The following is a 17,025-nucleotide window of genomic DNA, read 5'->3' as shown; positions in this document are numbered from 1 at the left end:
CCCCGGGAGCTGCGGGAGCTGCGGGCTTTCCTCACCTACCGACACCCCCGGCTCTCCCCTCTCTGCCCTCTCACAACGAATCCCGCATTCCCCGCGGCTCCCTCCAGCCCAGCGCCCCCGCGGTGTTGCCGCGGTGCCGGCTCCCGGTTTGTCGCACCGGCTGCGGGGACGCGCAGGGACCGGGACCGGGACCGGGACCGCTCCGCTCCGCTCCGCTCCGAGCGCGGGGCTCGCCCGGCCCCGGCCCCGGCCCCGGGGGTGTTCTCCTCCGGGCCGTGCGCGGAGTGCGGGGCTGCCCCTGCCCGGCCGCAGCCCCGGCTGGCTGCCGCGGCCCCCCACCCCCTTCACCCCCCCACCCCCCGGTATTTATGTGCTGCTCCCCGAGCCCCGCAGCTCGGCGGGGAGCCGGGGCTGCCGCGGCAAGCCCGAGCCGGGCCGTGCGAGCTCCCCCCAGCTCCCCCGCAGGCCGGGCTCGCCGGGGGCCCGTCGGGGCGCAGAGGTGAGGGGCGGGAGGGACAAGCGGGGCCGGGCAGGGGCCGGGGGACGAGCAGAAAGGAGGGCTGGGGGGGACGGGAGGGGAGCTGCGGGCGGAGGGCTGAGCGCTGAGGAGCGCGGGGGCTCTGTCCCCGCCGGGCCCCGGGAGCGGGCAGAGCCCGTCGGGGCCGCACCTGCAGCGCAGCCCGGCCGCTGGGCACGCGGGGACGGGCGGCCGGGGGAAGCCGGGCACATCCCCAGCCAAAGTGCCGCCGCCCGACCCCGGGGCTGGAGCGGAGTGGGGGCCCCCGGCCAGTGGGGAGAGGAGCCCGAGGGGAAAAACCCTGCGAGGAAGGACGAAGGGAGCTGCCCGCGGCGTCCGGCCCCGGCTCGCCTGAAAGGTCCGGGACACTGCGGGCTGCGGGGCCCCGACGGGGGGAGCCGGCGGCGGGGCTGCGGGCAGGCGGCGGGGCTCGGCTCCGGGCCGTGGCGGGGCTGGGGCTGCCGTCGGGGGGCCGCGGGGACTGGAGCGCCGCGTTGCCTTCCCACTGCCGCCGCTGGGTTTTGCACCGCCGAGGCCCGAGGATGGCGGGCCACCGGAGAGGGGTGCCCCGGGCCGGGGGAGGACCGGCCTTTTCTCGCCTCTCCCGCAGCGCGAAGCCGCTCCCGGTGGGACAAGCCCGGGCTGCCCCCCCCAGCCTGAGCGGGCGGGGTGTGAGTCGGGGGGGTGGGGGGGTTCAGAGGACCTCCAACCCACCCTTTCCCCGTTGCCTTTCCGACAGCCCCCAGGCTCGATCCGTTCAGCCCCGGACCAGGGAGGGCCGCAGCGCCGGCGGCAGCGCGGTGCCAGTCCGGCGGTGGCACAGCCCCGCGTCGAGGCTGGATTCGCTTCGCAGCGCTCCGGCGAAGCAGAGAGGCCGGGGAGCGGGACAAGCGCCCGGGGGCTGGGGAGACAGCCAGCAAACGTGGCCGGGGACTTTAGAGTCTTGGTGGGGGAACGGAGAGGCCGGCCTGGGGCTGGGACTGGGGCCGCGGGGGCTTGCACGTCCCAGAGGGCAGCAGCGATTAGGGGGCTGGAGGGGGGGGGGGGGGGGGGGGGGCGGCCCTGCGGCACGGCTGGAAGCCGTTCCCGGCAGGTCCCCTGCTCCCGGAGGATCCCCTGATCCCTGAGGGCCCTCTGATCCCGAGGGGTCCCGTGCTCCCGGGGGGTCCCGTGCAGCCCCCAGCGAGTGGCCAGGCCGAGGGCTCCGCACCCGGGCTGTGCCCGACGGGGCGCCTCTTCCCGCTGCGGCTGTAGCCACGAAGCAGGGAGGGGGAAAAGGGAGAGAGCCGGGAGAAAGGGAGAAAGTCTGGGCAAGCAAAGCACGGGCAGCAACCCCTTGGCAACCTCCTCTGCTGGGGCGCTGGGTTCGGGGCCCTTCTTAATTCCCAGATATTTTTACCTCCCGCGGGAGAGGCTGCCCCAGGGCCGGGCACGTCCCGGGGCCTCTTTGCTGCTCGCATTCACGGCTTCTTCGTTTCCCCCCGCACCCCGGGAGCTTTGCTTCGTGGGGTCCTAACGAAATCCGTTCCCCTCCTTCGTTGCTCGCAGCCAGGTAGCAGCGCGGGGCCGCACCGGGACACCCTGTGCCCCTGCTCCCGGCACCGAAAATGCCCCGGCCGGGAACCGCAGCGGCGGAGAAACAACCCCCCGATCGCGTCCCGTTCTGCCCTTGTGCCTTCAGCGGCAGGAACATATGCTCAAATATGTACGGGTAGTCTAGATTTTTCTCTGCAAATATTTTTACCGCATCCAAAGATAATATTTCAACAGAAGAATCAAGCCCCGCAGGCTACAGACAGGGCAGCTATATATAACCCGCTTGCTCACTCGGGCTCTCGGCGCACCGCTCGGGTTATGCAAGCCCCGGTGCGGCGGTAGCCACCGGCGCGCCCCACGGCTCCGCCCGCCCCGTCGGGGGCAGCTCCCCCGGGACTTCGCTGCGGCCGCCCGACGGAGGCACCGGCACCGGCACCGGGGCTGGGCCGGGGACAGGGGCCCGGGGCCGGGCCCGGCGGGGCGGGTGTGCCGCCTGGCCCCGCGCCGATGCGGAGGACGGGCCCGGGGGACGCGGCGGCTCTGCGAGGGGCCGGTGCCGGGCGGTGAGTAGCGCCTCGCCGGGACAACGACGGGGACCGGGGACAGCGGCCCCCGAGCCAGGCAGGTGCTGCCGACACCGCGGGCTCTCACGCAGGGCCGCGCAAGGGCTCGCCTTGTGCCCCGCCGCTTGCTTTCCGTTTTCTGCGCTTTTGAATTTTATTTTATTTATGTTTTTATCGGCGAAGGGAACGCTCCAACGCCTGCGTGCGATTCGGGGCTCTGGTGGCCCGGGGCTCGGGTTCCCAGGGCTCCCAGCCCGCACGGCCGGGGCTGCCGGCGGCACCCGCTCCCGCAGCGCACCCCGACGTGCGGAGCCCCGCGGCCACCGAGCCCCGGGCCGGGCCGGGGCAGCCCGGAGCCCCGCGGCGGCTCCGTGCCGGAGGAAGGGAGCAATCCCCTTCTCGTTCCCGGACATCCGCAGCGTGACGCCGGGCTCGGCTCGGCCCGGCTCGGCTCTTCCCTTCCCGTCGGCCGGCTCCCGGCGCCGTGATTGACACCGGCGGCCCCTCCGCCCGCCCCGCAGCACATCCCGGCCCTCCCCGGCGGCCGCTCGCCGTGCCCGGGAGGCGGGGAAGGGCCTCCCCAGCCCTTTGACACCGTCTCGGCAGGAGTTTCACTTCGCTTTCGCCGCCGCCGCCGCCGCTTCTGCAGGCAAACACCCCCGGCTTCCATGTGACGCCTCCCAGCCGCTGAACGGGGGAAAAGCGCCTCCAAGGGAGCCACTGTCCCTGCGTGCAGGAGCCAACGGGGGGGGCAGGGGGGGCAGGAGCAGGAGGTGGTGGTTGGGGGGAAGGGAAGAGAGGAAAGAAATTAATAAACGGCACAGAAAGAAGTTGTGGGGGAGAGAAACTGAGACCCCGCGGAAGAAATTCGGGGGGTTATTTATCCCCCCCCCCCCCCGCCCCAATCCCCTGTCCCCAGCAGGGCTCGGTCCGGGCGCTGCAGCGCTCGGCACTGTCCGCACAGGGCCCCGGGGCAGTTTTTTGCTCCTCAACGCCCTTCCCGAGGGGGGGCAGAGGCTTTGGGTTGTTTTCTTTTTTTTGTTTGTGTGTGTTTTTTGTTGTGTTATTTTTTTTTTAGCTCCCCTCCCCCCTTTGTGGAAGGAGGGGGGGTCCCGCTCGCACCTCCCTGGATGGCGCGCTAGAAAGGAGGGGAGTGAGGGGCGGGAGGGGGGGGCTCGTGGTGGGAGGCTGCCGCGGCTGCCGCTCCTGCATTGGTGTCTCCCCTATGGACGAAAACAGCCCTCTGTCTCCCAAGGCAAATGCTTTCAGTATCGCCTCTCTGATTTCAGTCGCCGCCGCCGCCGAGCGAGCAGGGAAGGGAGCGCTGGAGGAGCGCCGCGGTGGCCGCAGCGCGCCCGCCGGCCCCGCCAGCCGCCCGCCGAAGATGCACTTCAGCACCGTCACCAGGGACATGGAAGGTGAGCGCCCTGCGGGGAGCCGCGACCCCCCGACCGCCGCCCGGCGGACGCTTTTAACGCCCCCCGGCCTGACGGAGGGGCCGGGAGCCCGGCCTGCCCCCGCGGGGCCGCTGCCGGGGGGCTCGGAGCGGTGTCCCCCCCCGGCTCGGCGGGGACGGGGCCGAGGCTGTGCCCGCGGAGCATCCCCGACGGCACCGGCCGTGCCCCGGGCTGCGACGGGCCTGGGCTCGGCTCCCGCCGGCTCTGCAGCCCCTGCCCGGCCCGGGGGCTCCGTCGGAGGTGATCCCAGAGACCGCGGGGCCTGGAGGAGCCTCAGGGCATCGGAAGGGACCCGGAGGAGCGCCCGTCCCCGGGGCGGCCCTGTGCTGCGCCGCGGGGCCCGCTCGGGCCGGCGGCCGGGGGCTGCGCTCCGAGGCCGTGCCGGGGGCCCTGGGCCGAGCCCGGAGCCCTGCGCTGGGCCCCGGCCGCCCCCAGCTCTCGCTCGGGGATGCCCACACAGGGGGGATTTGCCAACCCCGCTCCTCCTGCCCCTGTCAGCCACGGCCCCGCAGCTCCAGAGCGAGGGACGTTACCTGCAGCACCGTCACTACACGGAAATAAGAACCGGTTTCGTTCTTTTTTTCCTTTTTTTTTTTTATTTTTTTCCCCTCCTCCTTTTTTTTTTTTTTAAAAAAAATACATTTGGGGGAGGGAGGGAAAGGGAATTTGCTTTGTCCCATTTCGCGTGAGGCGAGGGAGGCCTTCTGCAGAGATAACACCGGCAATGCACCGCCGCGGCTCTTGGCAGATCTCTCGGGTTTGCAAAGAAAAAAAAAAAAAAAAAGGGGGAAAAAAAGCGCCGAGGCAGGCAGGCAGCGGGAGCAGCGAGCTCCCCGCCTGCCCCGGGGGGAGCGGGGCCGGGGCCAGGCGAAGCGGGAAGGGGGAGGCGCCCCGCTGGGCCGGGCGCGGGGCAGCGGCGGAGGCGGAGGGCACCCCGCGGAGCGGCGCGGAGCTGGGGGGGAAAGCGGTTGCCGGAGCGGAGCCCTGACCGCCTGCCTGTTTTTTGGAATGATTTCAGCTATCTCCAGCCCCTGGCTCACCCAGCTGTCCCATTTTTGCGATGTTGCAGCTTTCACGGCCAACAGCCTGAGCAGCCTGAACGCCTCCGGGGGGTACCACCTCTCCCCCTCCCCGGGGGACCCGTACGGACAGCATGAGCCGCCGCACTACGAGCCCTGCACGGCTCAGCAGCACCCGCACCCGCCGCCCCAGCCCCAGCACGGCTACCCCTTCGGCGGGGCGGCGGCGGCCGGGGCCAACCCGCCGCCCCCCGGCCCCGAACCGCCCGAGGGCGCCGGGGGAGCCGCCGCGGGACCCGCCGCCGTCTCGGGCTGCTCCGCGGGGGCGGCCGCCGCGGCCAAGGCGCCGGTGAAGAAGAACCCGAAGGTGGCCAACGTGAGCGTCCAGCTGGAGATGAAGGCGCTGTGGGACGAATTCAACCAGCTGGGCACCGAGATGATCGTCACCAAGGCCGGCAGGTCAGTGAGGAGCCCCGGGCGGCCGCAGGGTTGCCGTCGGTTGACCTTCGGCCTCTTACCCGGGGAGAAATTTGCGAGCTCCCGCGGCCCGAAGGCCTCCGGTGCTGCGGGGAAGGGGCGGCGGGTGGCGGCAGGGCCGGGCCGAGCCGGGCCGGGCCGTGGAGGCTCCGCCGCGGGGTTTCGCCGCCGCCGGGAGGGCGCCGGGCGCCGGCTCTCGGTTGTCCCGCTGGGGATTTAAAGGCGGCCCCGTCCTCGGAGGACACGGTCCTTCCCGGGGCGGGCAGCAGCAGAAAGGGAGGGAAAAAAAAAAACGAAAACACCCGACCCGCACCCGTCAATACCTGTAACTGGACAAATTTTTAGCACGGGCACAACTTTTCCTTTCGTCGGGGACTGCAAACAGCCGCTCAGGCGGTTTTAAACCTCAAAGCGCCCTGCAGGCCGATCGCATTTCCCGAGGATCGCGGAACGAGCGCGGCACAGCCCGGCTCGTCTCGGCCCTGCGCGGCCACGGCGGCTCCGCCGCGCCCCGGCACCGGGACCGGGAGCTCGCTCCTGGCCGGGCTGCAAAGGATGGGGCCGCGCTGGAAGGGAGCAGAATGCGTGGGGGGGGGAGTGAAGAACAGTAATTGCGCTAATTACTGCGGTTAATTGCGATCGCCGGGGCCGCTCGGGGAGAGCTGCGGAGGGCTGCGGGCAGACGCTGCCTCCTGGGGGGCGAGCGCGTCGTTCCCGTGATTTAAAGCGATCCCGGCTGGGGGGAGAAAATAAAAGAAAAGCAACCAAATTAACGAACGCCCTGGTGGCTGCTCCCCGTGAGCCCCGGGAACGGCTGCAGCGGCCGGGGCCGCTCGGGAACGGCCCAGCCAGAGCGGCCGCGCGTCCCCTCCGGCGATGGGGAGGGTCCTGGGGGTGCCCAAACTTAAATATATTTATAGGCAAATATTTGCGTATTTTTTAAAAATACAGCAATTTCCTCAAACTAAACAAACTAAACAAACCACCGCGGCGCCCGCCGGAGGAGCAGCCGCCGAGGGGCCGGCCGGCGCTGCGGGACCCCGGGCGGCATTTCCCGCAGCCGGTGGCCGCCCGGCGCCGGGCCGTGCAGCTCGCTGCCGCCGGGCTCGGCGCTGCCTTCCTCAGCGGAAAAGGTCGGCCAGGCTCCGGGCGGACGCTCTCTGCAAACAGGAGCCCTTCACTCTGCCTTTCTTCGCTCTTCCGAGCCAGCGGGAGGGTTGCACATAGCCGACTCCGAAAGGGCCCCTGAAGGAGCGAAGTCGATTTGAATCGCGGGTTTTCTTCCCCCTTCTTCTTCGTTTATTTTATGACATCGACAAATATCCAGGCAGGCGGATAAAAACAGGAGAAAATGGGGGTAAAACCGGCAGGAAAAGGCTCGGGGAAGGCGCTGCGAAGCCTGTTCTCTCCCAGCGCCTCTGGGCTGGCCCTGCTGTTTGTCTAGGTGGGTCTTATCAACTCGGGTTGTTTGTTTTAAAACTTCGTTTTAAAACAAGAAACACCGGAACTGGAGCTAATGGGGGCTTTTACACCTTTAAAAATAATAATAACAGAGGAAGCTATTGGAAACGTCCTCCAGAGTTTCCTAAGGCGTTATGGAGAAGGAGACCCCGCTCCCCGTCCCCGGTGCTGCCGGTGGGGCCGTACCGGGGATGCCACGGCCGCGGGGGAAAGCAGGGGAAGGCAGCCTCTCCTCGGCGGCAGGGAGCAGTACGCAACCAAAAAGGTCCCGGGGAGGTGCGCAGCAGCCCGGCCGTGCGCCCCGAGAGAGAGCCGGGGGGGACTCCTGGTACCCGCTTTTGATCGGATTGCTTCTGCGGGCGGCGACTTCAGTTTGGTTTTTCAACGACTGCAACCCCCCTTCCCGAAATACCGCCCGCCGCTGCTCGCTTTGTTTCCTACTCGGGAAAATCCTCACGGAACCAAACGGAAGCCGCAGCCAGCGCCGAAGCTGGGGCGCATCTTCGGCGTGTCCCGGTGGGGAACTGTGCGCCCAGCCCGGCCCCCGGCCCCGTTCCCCCCGCAGCCCCTTGGGGGAACCGTGCCCTCCCTGAGCCCGGGAGCCGCGGCCCCAGCCCGGCCACCTCCCCGGGGGGCTGCGCGGAGCAGAGCGGGGACAGCCCCGGGGCCGCCCTGCGCAGCGCCCGGCTCCTTCCCGCTCCGCTCCTGCTGCGGAGCTGCAGGGACCGGGAGGGGGCTCGCTGGGAGATGCCAGTTGCCCTCCAGTTCCTACCAGCCTCGGGGCTTCGTTTGCCCCTCCGGGCTGGGGGAGGTTTTGCTCTGACTGTAGGGGCTGCGCTGCTCTTGTGGCTGCTGCTTTAAAACTGCACCAATTTTGGAGGGGCAGAAACGGGAATTTGGTTCCCTGCGGTCACCCGCAGAAGGGCCCGGCCATGCCAGCCCAGGGCCCTAACCTGGCTCAGGTGTGGGTCCAGGGTAGGGGCAACGCCTCGCATCAGCCTCAGTTAGGATCAGCTGGAAAAAGGGGGAAAATCCAGAGCGGGGAATTATGACCCTGCTCTCCTTTCCCCAGACGTGGGGCTCCCAGAGCCAGCCCCAGCACCCCCGTGCTGCCCACTTCGGGGCTCCCTGTGGCCCCTCAGCTTGGCTCAGCTCAGCTCTCCCTTCTCTCTGCTCTGCGGCAGGCGCATGTTCCCCACCTTCCAGGTGAAGATATTTGGCATGGACCCCATGGCTGACTACATGCTCCTCATGGATTTTGTCCCCGTGGATGACAAGCGATACCGGCAAGTACCCCTCTCCTGCCTGTTGGGACAAGTTTTGGGTTGCCCCCCCACCCCCCCACCCCAAGCTTGTGCACAGTGACTGCAGCACCCAGACACAAGCAGGGCAGCCAAAAGCATAGGGCTCAGTGCTGTCCTGCCCAGGACAGCCTCCCCACCCTGCTGCTCTGAGCAAAAATCCCCCCAAGGCTCCTCAAGCGCCCCACCGGGCTGCTTCTGCCCGCCGAGGAGCTCGCCCGCTGGGTGCTGGGGTGAAGAGAGCAGGTTTTGTTTGCAGGGAAGGCACTGGCTGTCCGAGCCACAAAACCCTCCCCTTGTTTCCAGCGGCAGTGTAGGAAGGCCTCAGAAATGAGTGAGTTGCAAGGCAGAGATGCGGTCTGATTTGCAACCCCTTTAATTTTAAGACAGTGAAAGGCGCATTATGTATTTAGCTTCAGATCAGGACGCCGAGCAGGCAGTGCGCGTAGGAATCGCAGGTCCGATATATAAATATTTAGACAGATATCCAAATTCTCAGGGCGTCCTAGAAATGTTTGCTTGTCAAGGGAAGTGGGATATATAACATCCAATTGAGTATATCTTTAAAAAGTAATGTTTCTGCTCGAGTCCAATGGTGTCTAATTCCCCCTGTGCAAACACTGGCTTTTAAAGTAAACACGTGTATAGAAGATTGGTTTCTCTGTTTTAAATGTTACTGTTGAATACGGACTTTGAAAGAATGAAACAAGGCTGCTAAACTGTGGACCTGCTATTAATCTACACATAAATTTCCACTCTTCGCTTAGAGCCAGAACATTACTGTATAGAGAGCTCCCTTTCACTTTTTTTTAGAAGAAGGGGGAGCTTTTGTGGCTTCTCTCCCAAATCTGTACAGGTAGCTATAAATTTCCTGCGTCCTGCAGATTTCTCTCCCGACGGCTCCATCCCCGTCAAATACGATTTCTCCCCCTGCAACCCAGCCGGCTGTCGGGAGCCTCTTCCTCTTCTTCCCGGGACCAGGGGCTCCCTCCCGGGATGGGCTCCTCGGGGGTCCCCAAGTGCTGCAGCCCCGTGGGGGGGGGGGGGGGCCGGGAGCACCGCGGGCCGTGGCTGACGGTGCCCCCCTTGCTGGCAGGTACGCCTTCCACAGCTCCTCCTGGCTGGTGGCCGGCAAAGCCGACCCCGCCACCCCCGGCAGGGTGCACTACCACCCGGACTCCCCGGCCAAAGGGGCGCAGTGGATGAAGCAGATCGTTTCCTTCGATAAGCTCAAACTGACCAACAACTTGCTGGACGACAACGGGCATGTAAGTGTTCCCGAGGGGAGGCGACGAGCCCCGGGGGCTCCCCGCGCCCTGGTTCCCAGGGGGCCGCTGCCCGCACCCTGGTGTCCCCGCGGGGCTCAGCACCCTGCCCTGGGCAGGGGGGACCGAGGGCTGCGCTCTCCTCTCTCGAAGCTCCGCCTGGATCAGTTATTGTCTCCTTGCTCGTTTTATCATTCAGATCATTTTGAACTCCATGCACAGATACCAGCCGCGTTTTCACGTGGTCTACGTGGACCCCCGGAAAGACAGCGAGAAATACGCGGAGGAGAACTTCAAAACCTTCGTCTTCGAGGAGACGCGCTTCACGGCCGTGACCGCCTACCAGAACCATCGGGTGAGGCGGCAGCGGGACCGGGGCGCCGGTGGGGAGCCCCAGAAGCGCAGGCGGGGGAGCTCGGGGCCGGGGCAGCGCCGGGAGCCTGGCAGGAGCTGCGCCCCGAGGCAGCGCTGGCCCCATCGCCAGCTTCCCTGGCCCGGGGGCAGCTCCCTGCGGCTGTAAACCCGAGAGCCGGGCTCGATGGGAAACTGGAGGCTCCCCGCTGAGGGACGTCACTCACAATTTGTTTGGCTAAATCTGTGATTTTGCTTCTCCGGGCTCGGTCTGTTCGCGCTCAGAATACAATATATTTAAAACCGAACCAACCCGCCCCCTAAACTGATGCGGATTTCTGGGCAGCACTTAATCCAATTGCTCCTCTAAATCGCAGCGTAAGGAGCAGGAATGCTGGCTGCAATCACAAGCACGGTTCCCGAGCGGAGGCTTTTCAGCGGTGACCCGGCTCTGCGCTGATGCCACAGGGACTGTCCCCAGGGCTGTCCCCGAGCAGCCGGGGCCGGGCCACGCTGTGCTGCCGCTCCGGGCATGCCGGGGCCCCCGCGGGATGCTGCGGCCGGGCCGGAGCAAGGCTGTGCCTTTAAGGGGCTCCGGAGTCCCTCCCCGGCTGGCATTTGCCTGATGGCTCCGGACAGCTGCTCTTTCTCTCCTGCTTTCTATCAGTTTGACCTCTAAGGCTGGAACTGTCACGGAGGGGCTTAAAGTTTGTTTTTCAACCCATTCCGGAAACTCACAATCACATACTTTATCCGTGGATTTGCTTAAATATAGAAAATGTCCTGCCTTCTCCCCGCTGAATTAAATAAATACATAAGTATGATTTATCCAGTGATTTGTCTTAGCTGCTCCGGTGGTGACCCATATAATGTGGCATTCTCTTACAAGTGCATTTACACAGCTTTTGCAGCCGCCTCTCCCTTCGCCTTGAACTCGTATTAGGTAGCGTCCTGTCCCGTGTTTTCCAATGGGGAACGCACGTGTTTGCGCTCTGTGGCAGGGAGCGCCTCGGCTCCATAATACCGGGCACCACGGGCTCCTGGAGCTGCTCAGAGACACGCTCGCTAAGGGAGGTGCCCCATGTGCCACTTTGAGACATTTCCCATCTTCTCCTTACAGATCACGCAGCTGAAGATCGCCAGCAACCCTTTTGCCAAGGGATTCAGAGACTGCGACCCTGAGGACTGGTACGGCACACAGCCTTTGATGTGTCTTTGATTACCGCTAGCCCCCCTCTCACCGAGTGTAGCGTGCACCTGCCCAGTGCACCTTTGCACAAGACTTTTCATGGTGTTTGGGTGCCACTGGGTCAGCTGTGTTTGCTGGCAGCAAGGCTCTAGGTATTCACTTGGCAGGACCACTGCCTCCGTATTACTTCTCCCTTCCTTCTTCCAGGCCCAGGAATCACAGACCGGGGGCCCTTCCTCTCATGAGTGCTTTTGCCAGATCGCGGAACCCAGTGTCCTCCCCTGCACACCAAAACGGCACAGAGAAAGGTGAGCACTCCCCGTGGCCGGGCCGACACGTGTGCTTGGGGCCAGCCTCGCTTGCCATGCTGGTGTGCAGCTGCCTGCAGCAGGCACCGCTCCCTTGCTCGCGAGATTTGTGCTACTGTGTATTTTTTAGACAAAGCCAGCCACCTTTTTAGCTTAGCTCCCCCTTCTTAGGTGTAAAGCTGTTGTGCTTAAACAGCTTTGCTGCTTTAGAGAACAGCAGCCTTTTATTTATGTAATGAGTCCCACCTGGGGCTCCTGGGCTGCCAGCTCTGCTTCTCATGGGGCCCGTGCCCTCTCGGCACACCCCAGCAGCGTGTCGGGGAGCTGCCGTCGGGTCACCCAGCTCCCCCTGCCCACCGCCCCCCTCCCATTACACAAACAGCCGAGCCAACCGCGGGCCCCTCTCCCACCCCCCTCCCGCAGACACCAAGGGACGCCTCTATTTATTCAGCGTTGCACAACCGCGGCGATGCCAGGCGTGTCGCGGCCCGCCAGCCGCCGCAGCTCCCTTTGTGGCGGCCGGGAGGTCCCGTCCCACCCTGCGGGGGCCGGGGCCGGCCGGGACGGGGGTGGTCCGGGGGGGGGGGATCTGCCACCTCCGTGCTGACACTCTCCGTGCGTGCCCCCCGCAGACGCAGCCGACGCCCGCCGCGACTACGAGCGGGAGGCGGCCGCCGGGGCCCCGCTGCACGCCGAGGCCGCGCACCAGCAGCTCCTGGCGCGGGTGCTGAGCCCGGCGCTGCCCGGCGGAGGAGCAGCAGGAGGAGGCGGCGGCGGCGGCGGCCTGGTGCCCCTGGGGGGCGGCGGCGGGCGGCCCAGCCCGCCCCACCACGACGTGCGCCTGGAGCCCGGCGAGGCGCTGCAGCAGCACCCCTACAAGTACCCGCCGGCCGCCTACGAGCACTACCTGGGGGCCAAGAGCCGGCCCGCCCCCTACCCGCTGCCCGCCATCCGCGGCCACGGCTACCCGCACCCGCACCACCCGCACCACCACCACCACCACCACCCCGTCAGCGCCGCCAACGTGTACCCGCCGCCCGCCGGCCCCGCCGCCTACGACTACGGGCCCCGGTAACGCCGCCCGCCCGCCCGCCCCCCCCCTCCCCCGGCCCCGCGTGCCGCGACCGTTAAACGGCCGCTCGCCTCAGCCGCCTCCTTCCCGCCTTTCGCTCTCGGCCCGCCCTGCGCGGGAGCTGATAGGTCGGCTCGGGTGATTGACAAGCGGTGGGGCCAGTGGTGGGGCGGAGCTGCGTCCGCTCCGCCGTGAGGAGGCCGGGCTGTGAGGGGCCGGGGGATTGCCGCCGCCGCCTCCCGGCGCTAAGCGGAGCCCTCGGGCGTTGTCCCCCCGCTCCCCGCTCGGAGGCTGAGCTCCCGGGGAGAGGGCAGGAGGCCGGGGGAGCGGCGAGGTGCCGTGCCCGAGGCCGCGCCGGGCGCCCGGCCCCGAGGACGGCGTGAGGCCGGCCGGGGCGGCGGCGGGCCCTGGGAAGGGGCCTCGCCTGCACGAACTGCCGTCAGCCACCCCGGGATCCTCGGGCTCGCTCGCGGCTGGCTCAGGGGGCTCTTGGAGGAGCCTGTCAAAGGACACAGTTTAACTTAAGGGAACACTTTGAATCGTCACTGTAAGAACTACACCTAGCCTGTCCCTGCGTCTGCCCGGGAGCGCTGGGCCTCACCCGGCGGTTCAACCACCACAGCGCTCTGTGGAGCTGTTGAGAGGAGGCCGTGGCCATGAAGCACAGCCACGCGCAGCTCCCCGCTCTCACAGCAACCCGTACCAAGATGTAAAAACTAGGCTGGGGGTGGTGGTGGGGAAACCCCGCGGTGTGTTCTCAGCAATAGTTGGTGAACTGGCTGCTTCCAGAGGCAGCCTTACAATACTGCCTTCCTACATCCTTCACTGAGCTCCTGATGCTCTCCCACTGAGAGGTGCCTTTTAGAGGAACAGGGGAGTTTTTCCCCAGCATGCCTCACTCCTTATATTTGGTTGACCCAAACTGCAGTAGCTCCAAAGCACCTATTCTGCATCTACCTGCTTGCTGCATCTTTCCTCTTAAAGCTGGTAAGTACTTTTTTCTTAACTATCTCCTTCGGTAGTCTTTCCTTGCATGTTGGAAAGCTGGGCCTGTTCATCATGGTTTACTGCAGCGATGCGTTTTGAGCAGTTGGCTTGTGTTTTTTGTCAACTGCTTATCGAATGTCAGACATTTTGTCTTCAGAGAAGGTATTGAACAGCTCCTCAGCTGTGTTGGTATACAGTATTATAAACACTTTCCCAATTCTTCCACATGATTCTGTGAAAAGAAGAGGGGATATTTTTCTTCTTGTAAGTCCTCTATTCGTCCATATTTGTGCATTTTCACTACAAACTCTGCAACTGTTTATTGATATCTTTTAAAATATAATCCCTTGCACAGGTGGCAGTGTTAATAGTAATGTTTATTCCGTCTCGCAGTGGGCATTGGGCTTCCAAAACGTTTTGGAAGGATTTAAGAAGGGGTGCAGGATAACATGAATATTTTATGTGTATTTTTTTCTGTTATAAAAAATATATCTGGATCCATGAAAAAGACTTGTGCAAGAAATATGTATTTTATTTGACATTTGCAGTGAATTGTGAGCTTCATAGTGTCTGACTAAACCACAATTAATGTTCTCAGAAAGGTTGATGTAAAATAGCCTTGTGCTTATTATTGGTCAGTGGGAAAAGGCTTTCTGATGTGCTCTGTTGCTTTGCCACTGTTATTTCAGAGTTTTCAGTTATGATTTGTTATGTGTAAACGGATTAGTGCCAAAGCTTTGGTCAAACGTTTAATGAAGTTGTTATATTTATTATTTCTTTCAAAGATTATACAAATGCTTTTTTTCTTGTTAGTTCCAGAGTAGGGAAAAAGTGAAGACAACCAAAGAGTCATAGCTGCAAACAGTGTAGATAATTGTAGATATTTGTAGATATATGTAGATAATCTTATTACGTTTAAATTGAAAAGACATTGGACAGTGACGTTTATAAATGCTTTTCCTCTTCTTTCCTTCTGCCTTTTTATGTTTGGTTACTTGTGTTTGTTGGTCAGTTTGCTCTGAAGTCTAAACCTCCCCTACCAAATGAGGCCATTTAAATAAGGAGGGATGCTAAACTGGAGTTTGAGTTGTTGTTTACCCTGAGCAAACAGTGAATCTTCCCAGCGATTGCTCCCTCCCTTCTCTTCCCCCGGCTGCTGGTGATCTGTCATTCTGCAACAACATGCAGGGTTGGGGGCTCGAGTTGGAATGGATAAAGTGCGCTTCTATTTGTGTTTGTTAGCACTTGTTTTCTTTAAACATACATAGAGTGCAGCAAGAAGTGCCACTGGCTCTCAGTACACACCTTTTCAAATCTATTTCTCTGCGAGAGCTGAGAGGACTGAATGACCCAAGACACCAGGACTAAACTGTGCTCTTGCAGAAAGTGGTGCAAGGTCCCTGCCTTGGCTGTAGGAAACATAACTCCTTTAGAAGAAAAGAAAATCACAGAACTTCTACTTATGGCTGTGGGATCGCTACCCTATCCTCTGGGTTAGAAGAACCACTACAGGGAGTCCTGTTCTGAATGGGAAGGAGAGAACGTGCAACTGTGTCAAGACTCACAGTTTTAACTGTGAAAATGATATTTCTGCCCCTGTGTTTAAGCCATCAGCTGGCACGGTGCTTGCCTGTATTAGTATTACACTTGTTAGCAGTCCTTTTTATAACATATTTTAGTCCCAAAAGCAAGCTACCTGAGGGCTTTGACTAGCATTTTGTCCTTTCTACACCTATCTCATTGTGTGGGAGTGTTCCAGAGGTGGAAAACATGCAGGATTATTCTTCTATCACAACAAACACAAAAAAGCTCGTAACACTGCACATTGGGCAGTAGAAGCCTTACGAAAATCACAGAAAAGCTGTAATGCTTTAATTTCATGTTCCCTGTCAGCCAGTTAGTCAAGATATTTCATGTACAGGCCATGCCTTATTCGTATGTATTGCAGCTTCATTTGAAAAATGACTTTGTATGATTTGGTTACATGTATGTTTAAACTTCACTTAGTACATGCGGTCACCGAGATCCACAGCACATACTTGAAAGAAATCTGCAGCGTTTCCAGACAATACTTCCACTTACGGTTGCCTCAAGTTACACGTAACACTGTATATTTAAAAGCTGCTAGTAAAACAGGCCCAAGCACCAAGGTTACAAGCATCCGTTGTTTCTCCCAAAGAGGGCTAGGGAATAAATTAGCCGTGTGGCTCCATTTGCCAAAGTTACAGGTTGAATTTACTGATTGCTCCAAAGGTCTGAAAAACACATCACTCACTCCAGTGGGTAAATAAAGAATTAGGCACTCACAGGTGAAACAAGGGAGATGTTTCCTTGATCACTTACCCAAACAAAGGGGATACCCTAGGGTTTGGGGGATTTTGTTGTTTTTCCTTCCTAGTAAATCTGACTAAATTAAATGTAGGATTAAGAGTGTGGGGGTAAGGCTTCAGTGTGCTTGCAGCGTTCATGCATACTGTTCACATGCTTCATGGATGTTGTTTTTAATTTTTCGTACTGTTCAGGGGGACCCTAGAAATCCTCTGGGTGAATGGTGAAGGGGGTCACCAGTAGGTGCCCCTCAGTCTCCTCGGGGGCTGGGATCTCTTAAGGCAGTTTCAAGCACCCACACGCATGGCCATTGCCAGGAGAGCACCTACTTTGCTTTCCTCCATGCCGCAGTCTGCGGAGCGACCCAAGGACAGCACTAAGAGTGAAACAACATTTTGCAGCCAGTGGGCCAGGCTGTGTGAGATGCGGCCTGGGTTTGGTTTAGTCACTGTTTTCTCTGTACGACTGGGGAGCCCTGCAGGTTTTTTCCCAACCTGGTCTGATGGTGAGATCCAGATATATGGCCACAAAGAGTAAATATTCACCTGCAGAATCATCTTTGTGTGTGGTGGGATTCGTGCTTCTCACGGAAGCGCTGATGGTCTTTATGCCCAGACTTCTACCCACCATGAGCAGAGCCCTGCCCCCAACCTTCATAGTACTTAGATATTCATGGCTCTTGCTGGATTTCTGTTTATTTCTTTACCAGGATGCAGCAACCCTGGAGTAGCTTTCAGTGTTGCCCTGTCTCTGCTCCATTCTCCCAAATAAAGACATTATAAATGAGGTCCTCTCTGCCCCCTGCTCCTGCCATGGCTTGCTCCCTCTGTGGAGGGAATGTGGGGGGCCAATGCCATGGGACGACTTCCTGCAGCAGCCCCCGCAAGAGGCAGGCCAAGGCCTGGAGCAGAGCCGTGCTGCTGCCCAAGTGGGGCAGGTGCACTCTGCTGGACTGCTGACGTTCCCCCACAGTTCCTCCATTACAGGCTCCCCTTAGCTCAGCAGCCCCCTGTAACCCAGGGCAGGTGTTCTGGAGGACAGGGAGGGTCTCCCACGTGCTGGGGACGAGCTATGGTGCGTGGGGCTGCATGACTCTGGGTCGCCTCTGCTGGTGCGCAGCCCCCCCAGCAGGCCAGCCTCTCCCACCCCAGCAGATGGGCTTCAGCTGGTGATGCGTGGGTAAGGGGCAGTCAC

General features: G+C 62.0%; 1 protein-coding gene across 8 annotated transcripts; it reads left to right on the top strand.

The window, feature by feature from the left end:
- The first annotated feature begins 427 nt into the window (after positions 1–427).
- On the top strand, positions 428–14,737 carry TBX1 (T-box transcription factor 1). 8 transcript variants are annotated; one of them, XM_080559786.1, is made up of 9 exons: positions 428–499; positions 3,906–4,034; positions 5,092–5,551; positions 8,215–8,316; positions 9,428–9,599; positions 9,796–9,951; positions 11,068–11,135; positions 11,344–11,444; positions 12,077–13,271. In XM_080559786.1, the coding sequence occupies exons 2-9, from the start codon at positions 4,001–4,003 to the stop codon at positions 12,517–12,519; spliced, it is 1,536 nt and encodes a 511-aa protein (XP_080415912.1). In that variant the 5' UTR covers positions 428–499; positions 3,906–4,000; the 3' UTR covers positions 12,520–13,271. The 8 variants fall into 8 exon arrangements, 7 of the variants coding, with proteins under 7 accessions (XP_080415912.1, XP_080415910.1, XP_080415909.1 ...); XM_080559784.1 differs by lacking the exon at positions 428–499 and adding an exon at positions 1,907–2,616; XM_080559783.1 differs by lacking the exon at positions 428–499 and adding an exon at positions 1,907–2,674.
- The last annotated feature ends 2,288 nt before the right edge of the window (positions 14,738–17,025 follow it).

This window comes from Anser brachyrhynchus, assembly GCF_964034855.1.
Source record: "Anser brachyrhynchus genome assembly, chromosome: 17".
NCBI classification, from domain to species: Eukaryota; Metazoa; Chordata; class Aves; order Anseriformes; family Anatidae; genus Anser; species Anser brachyrhynchus.
The sequence above is the reverse complement of the archived record's forward strand: the minus strand, read 5'-3'. Positions and strand labels throughout refer to the sequence as shown.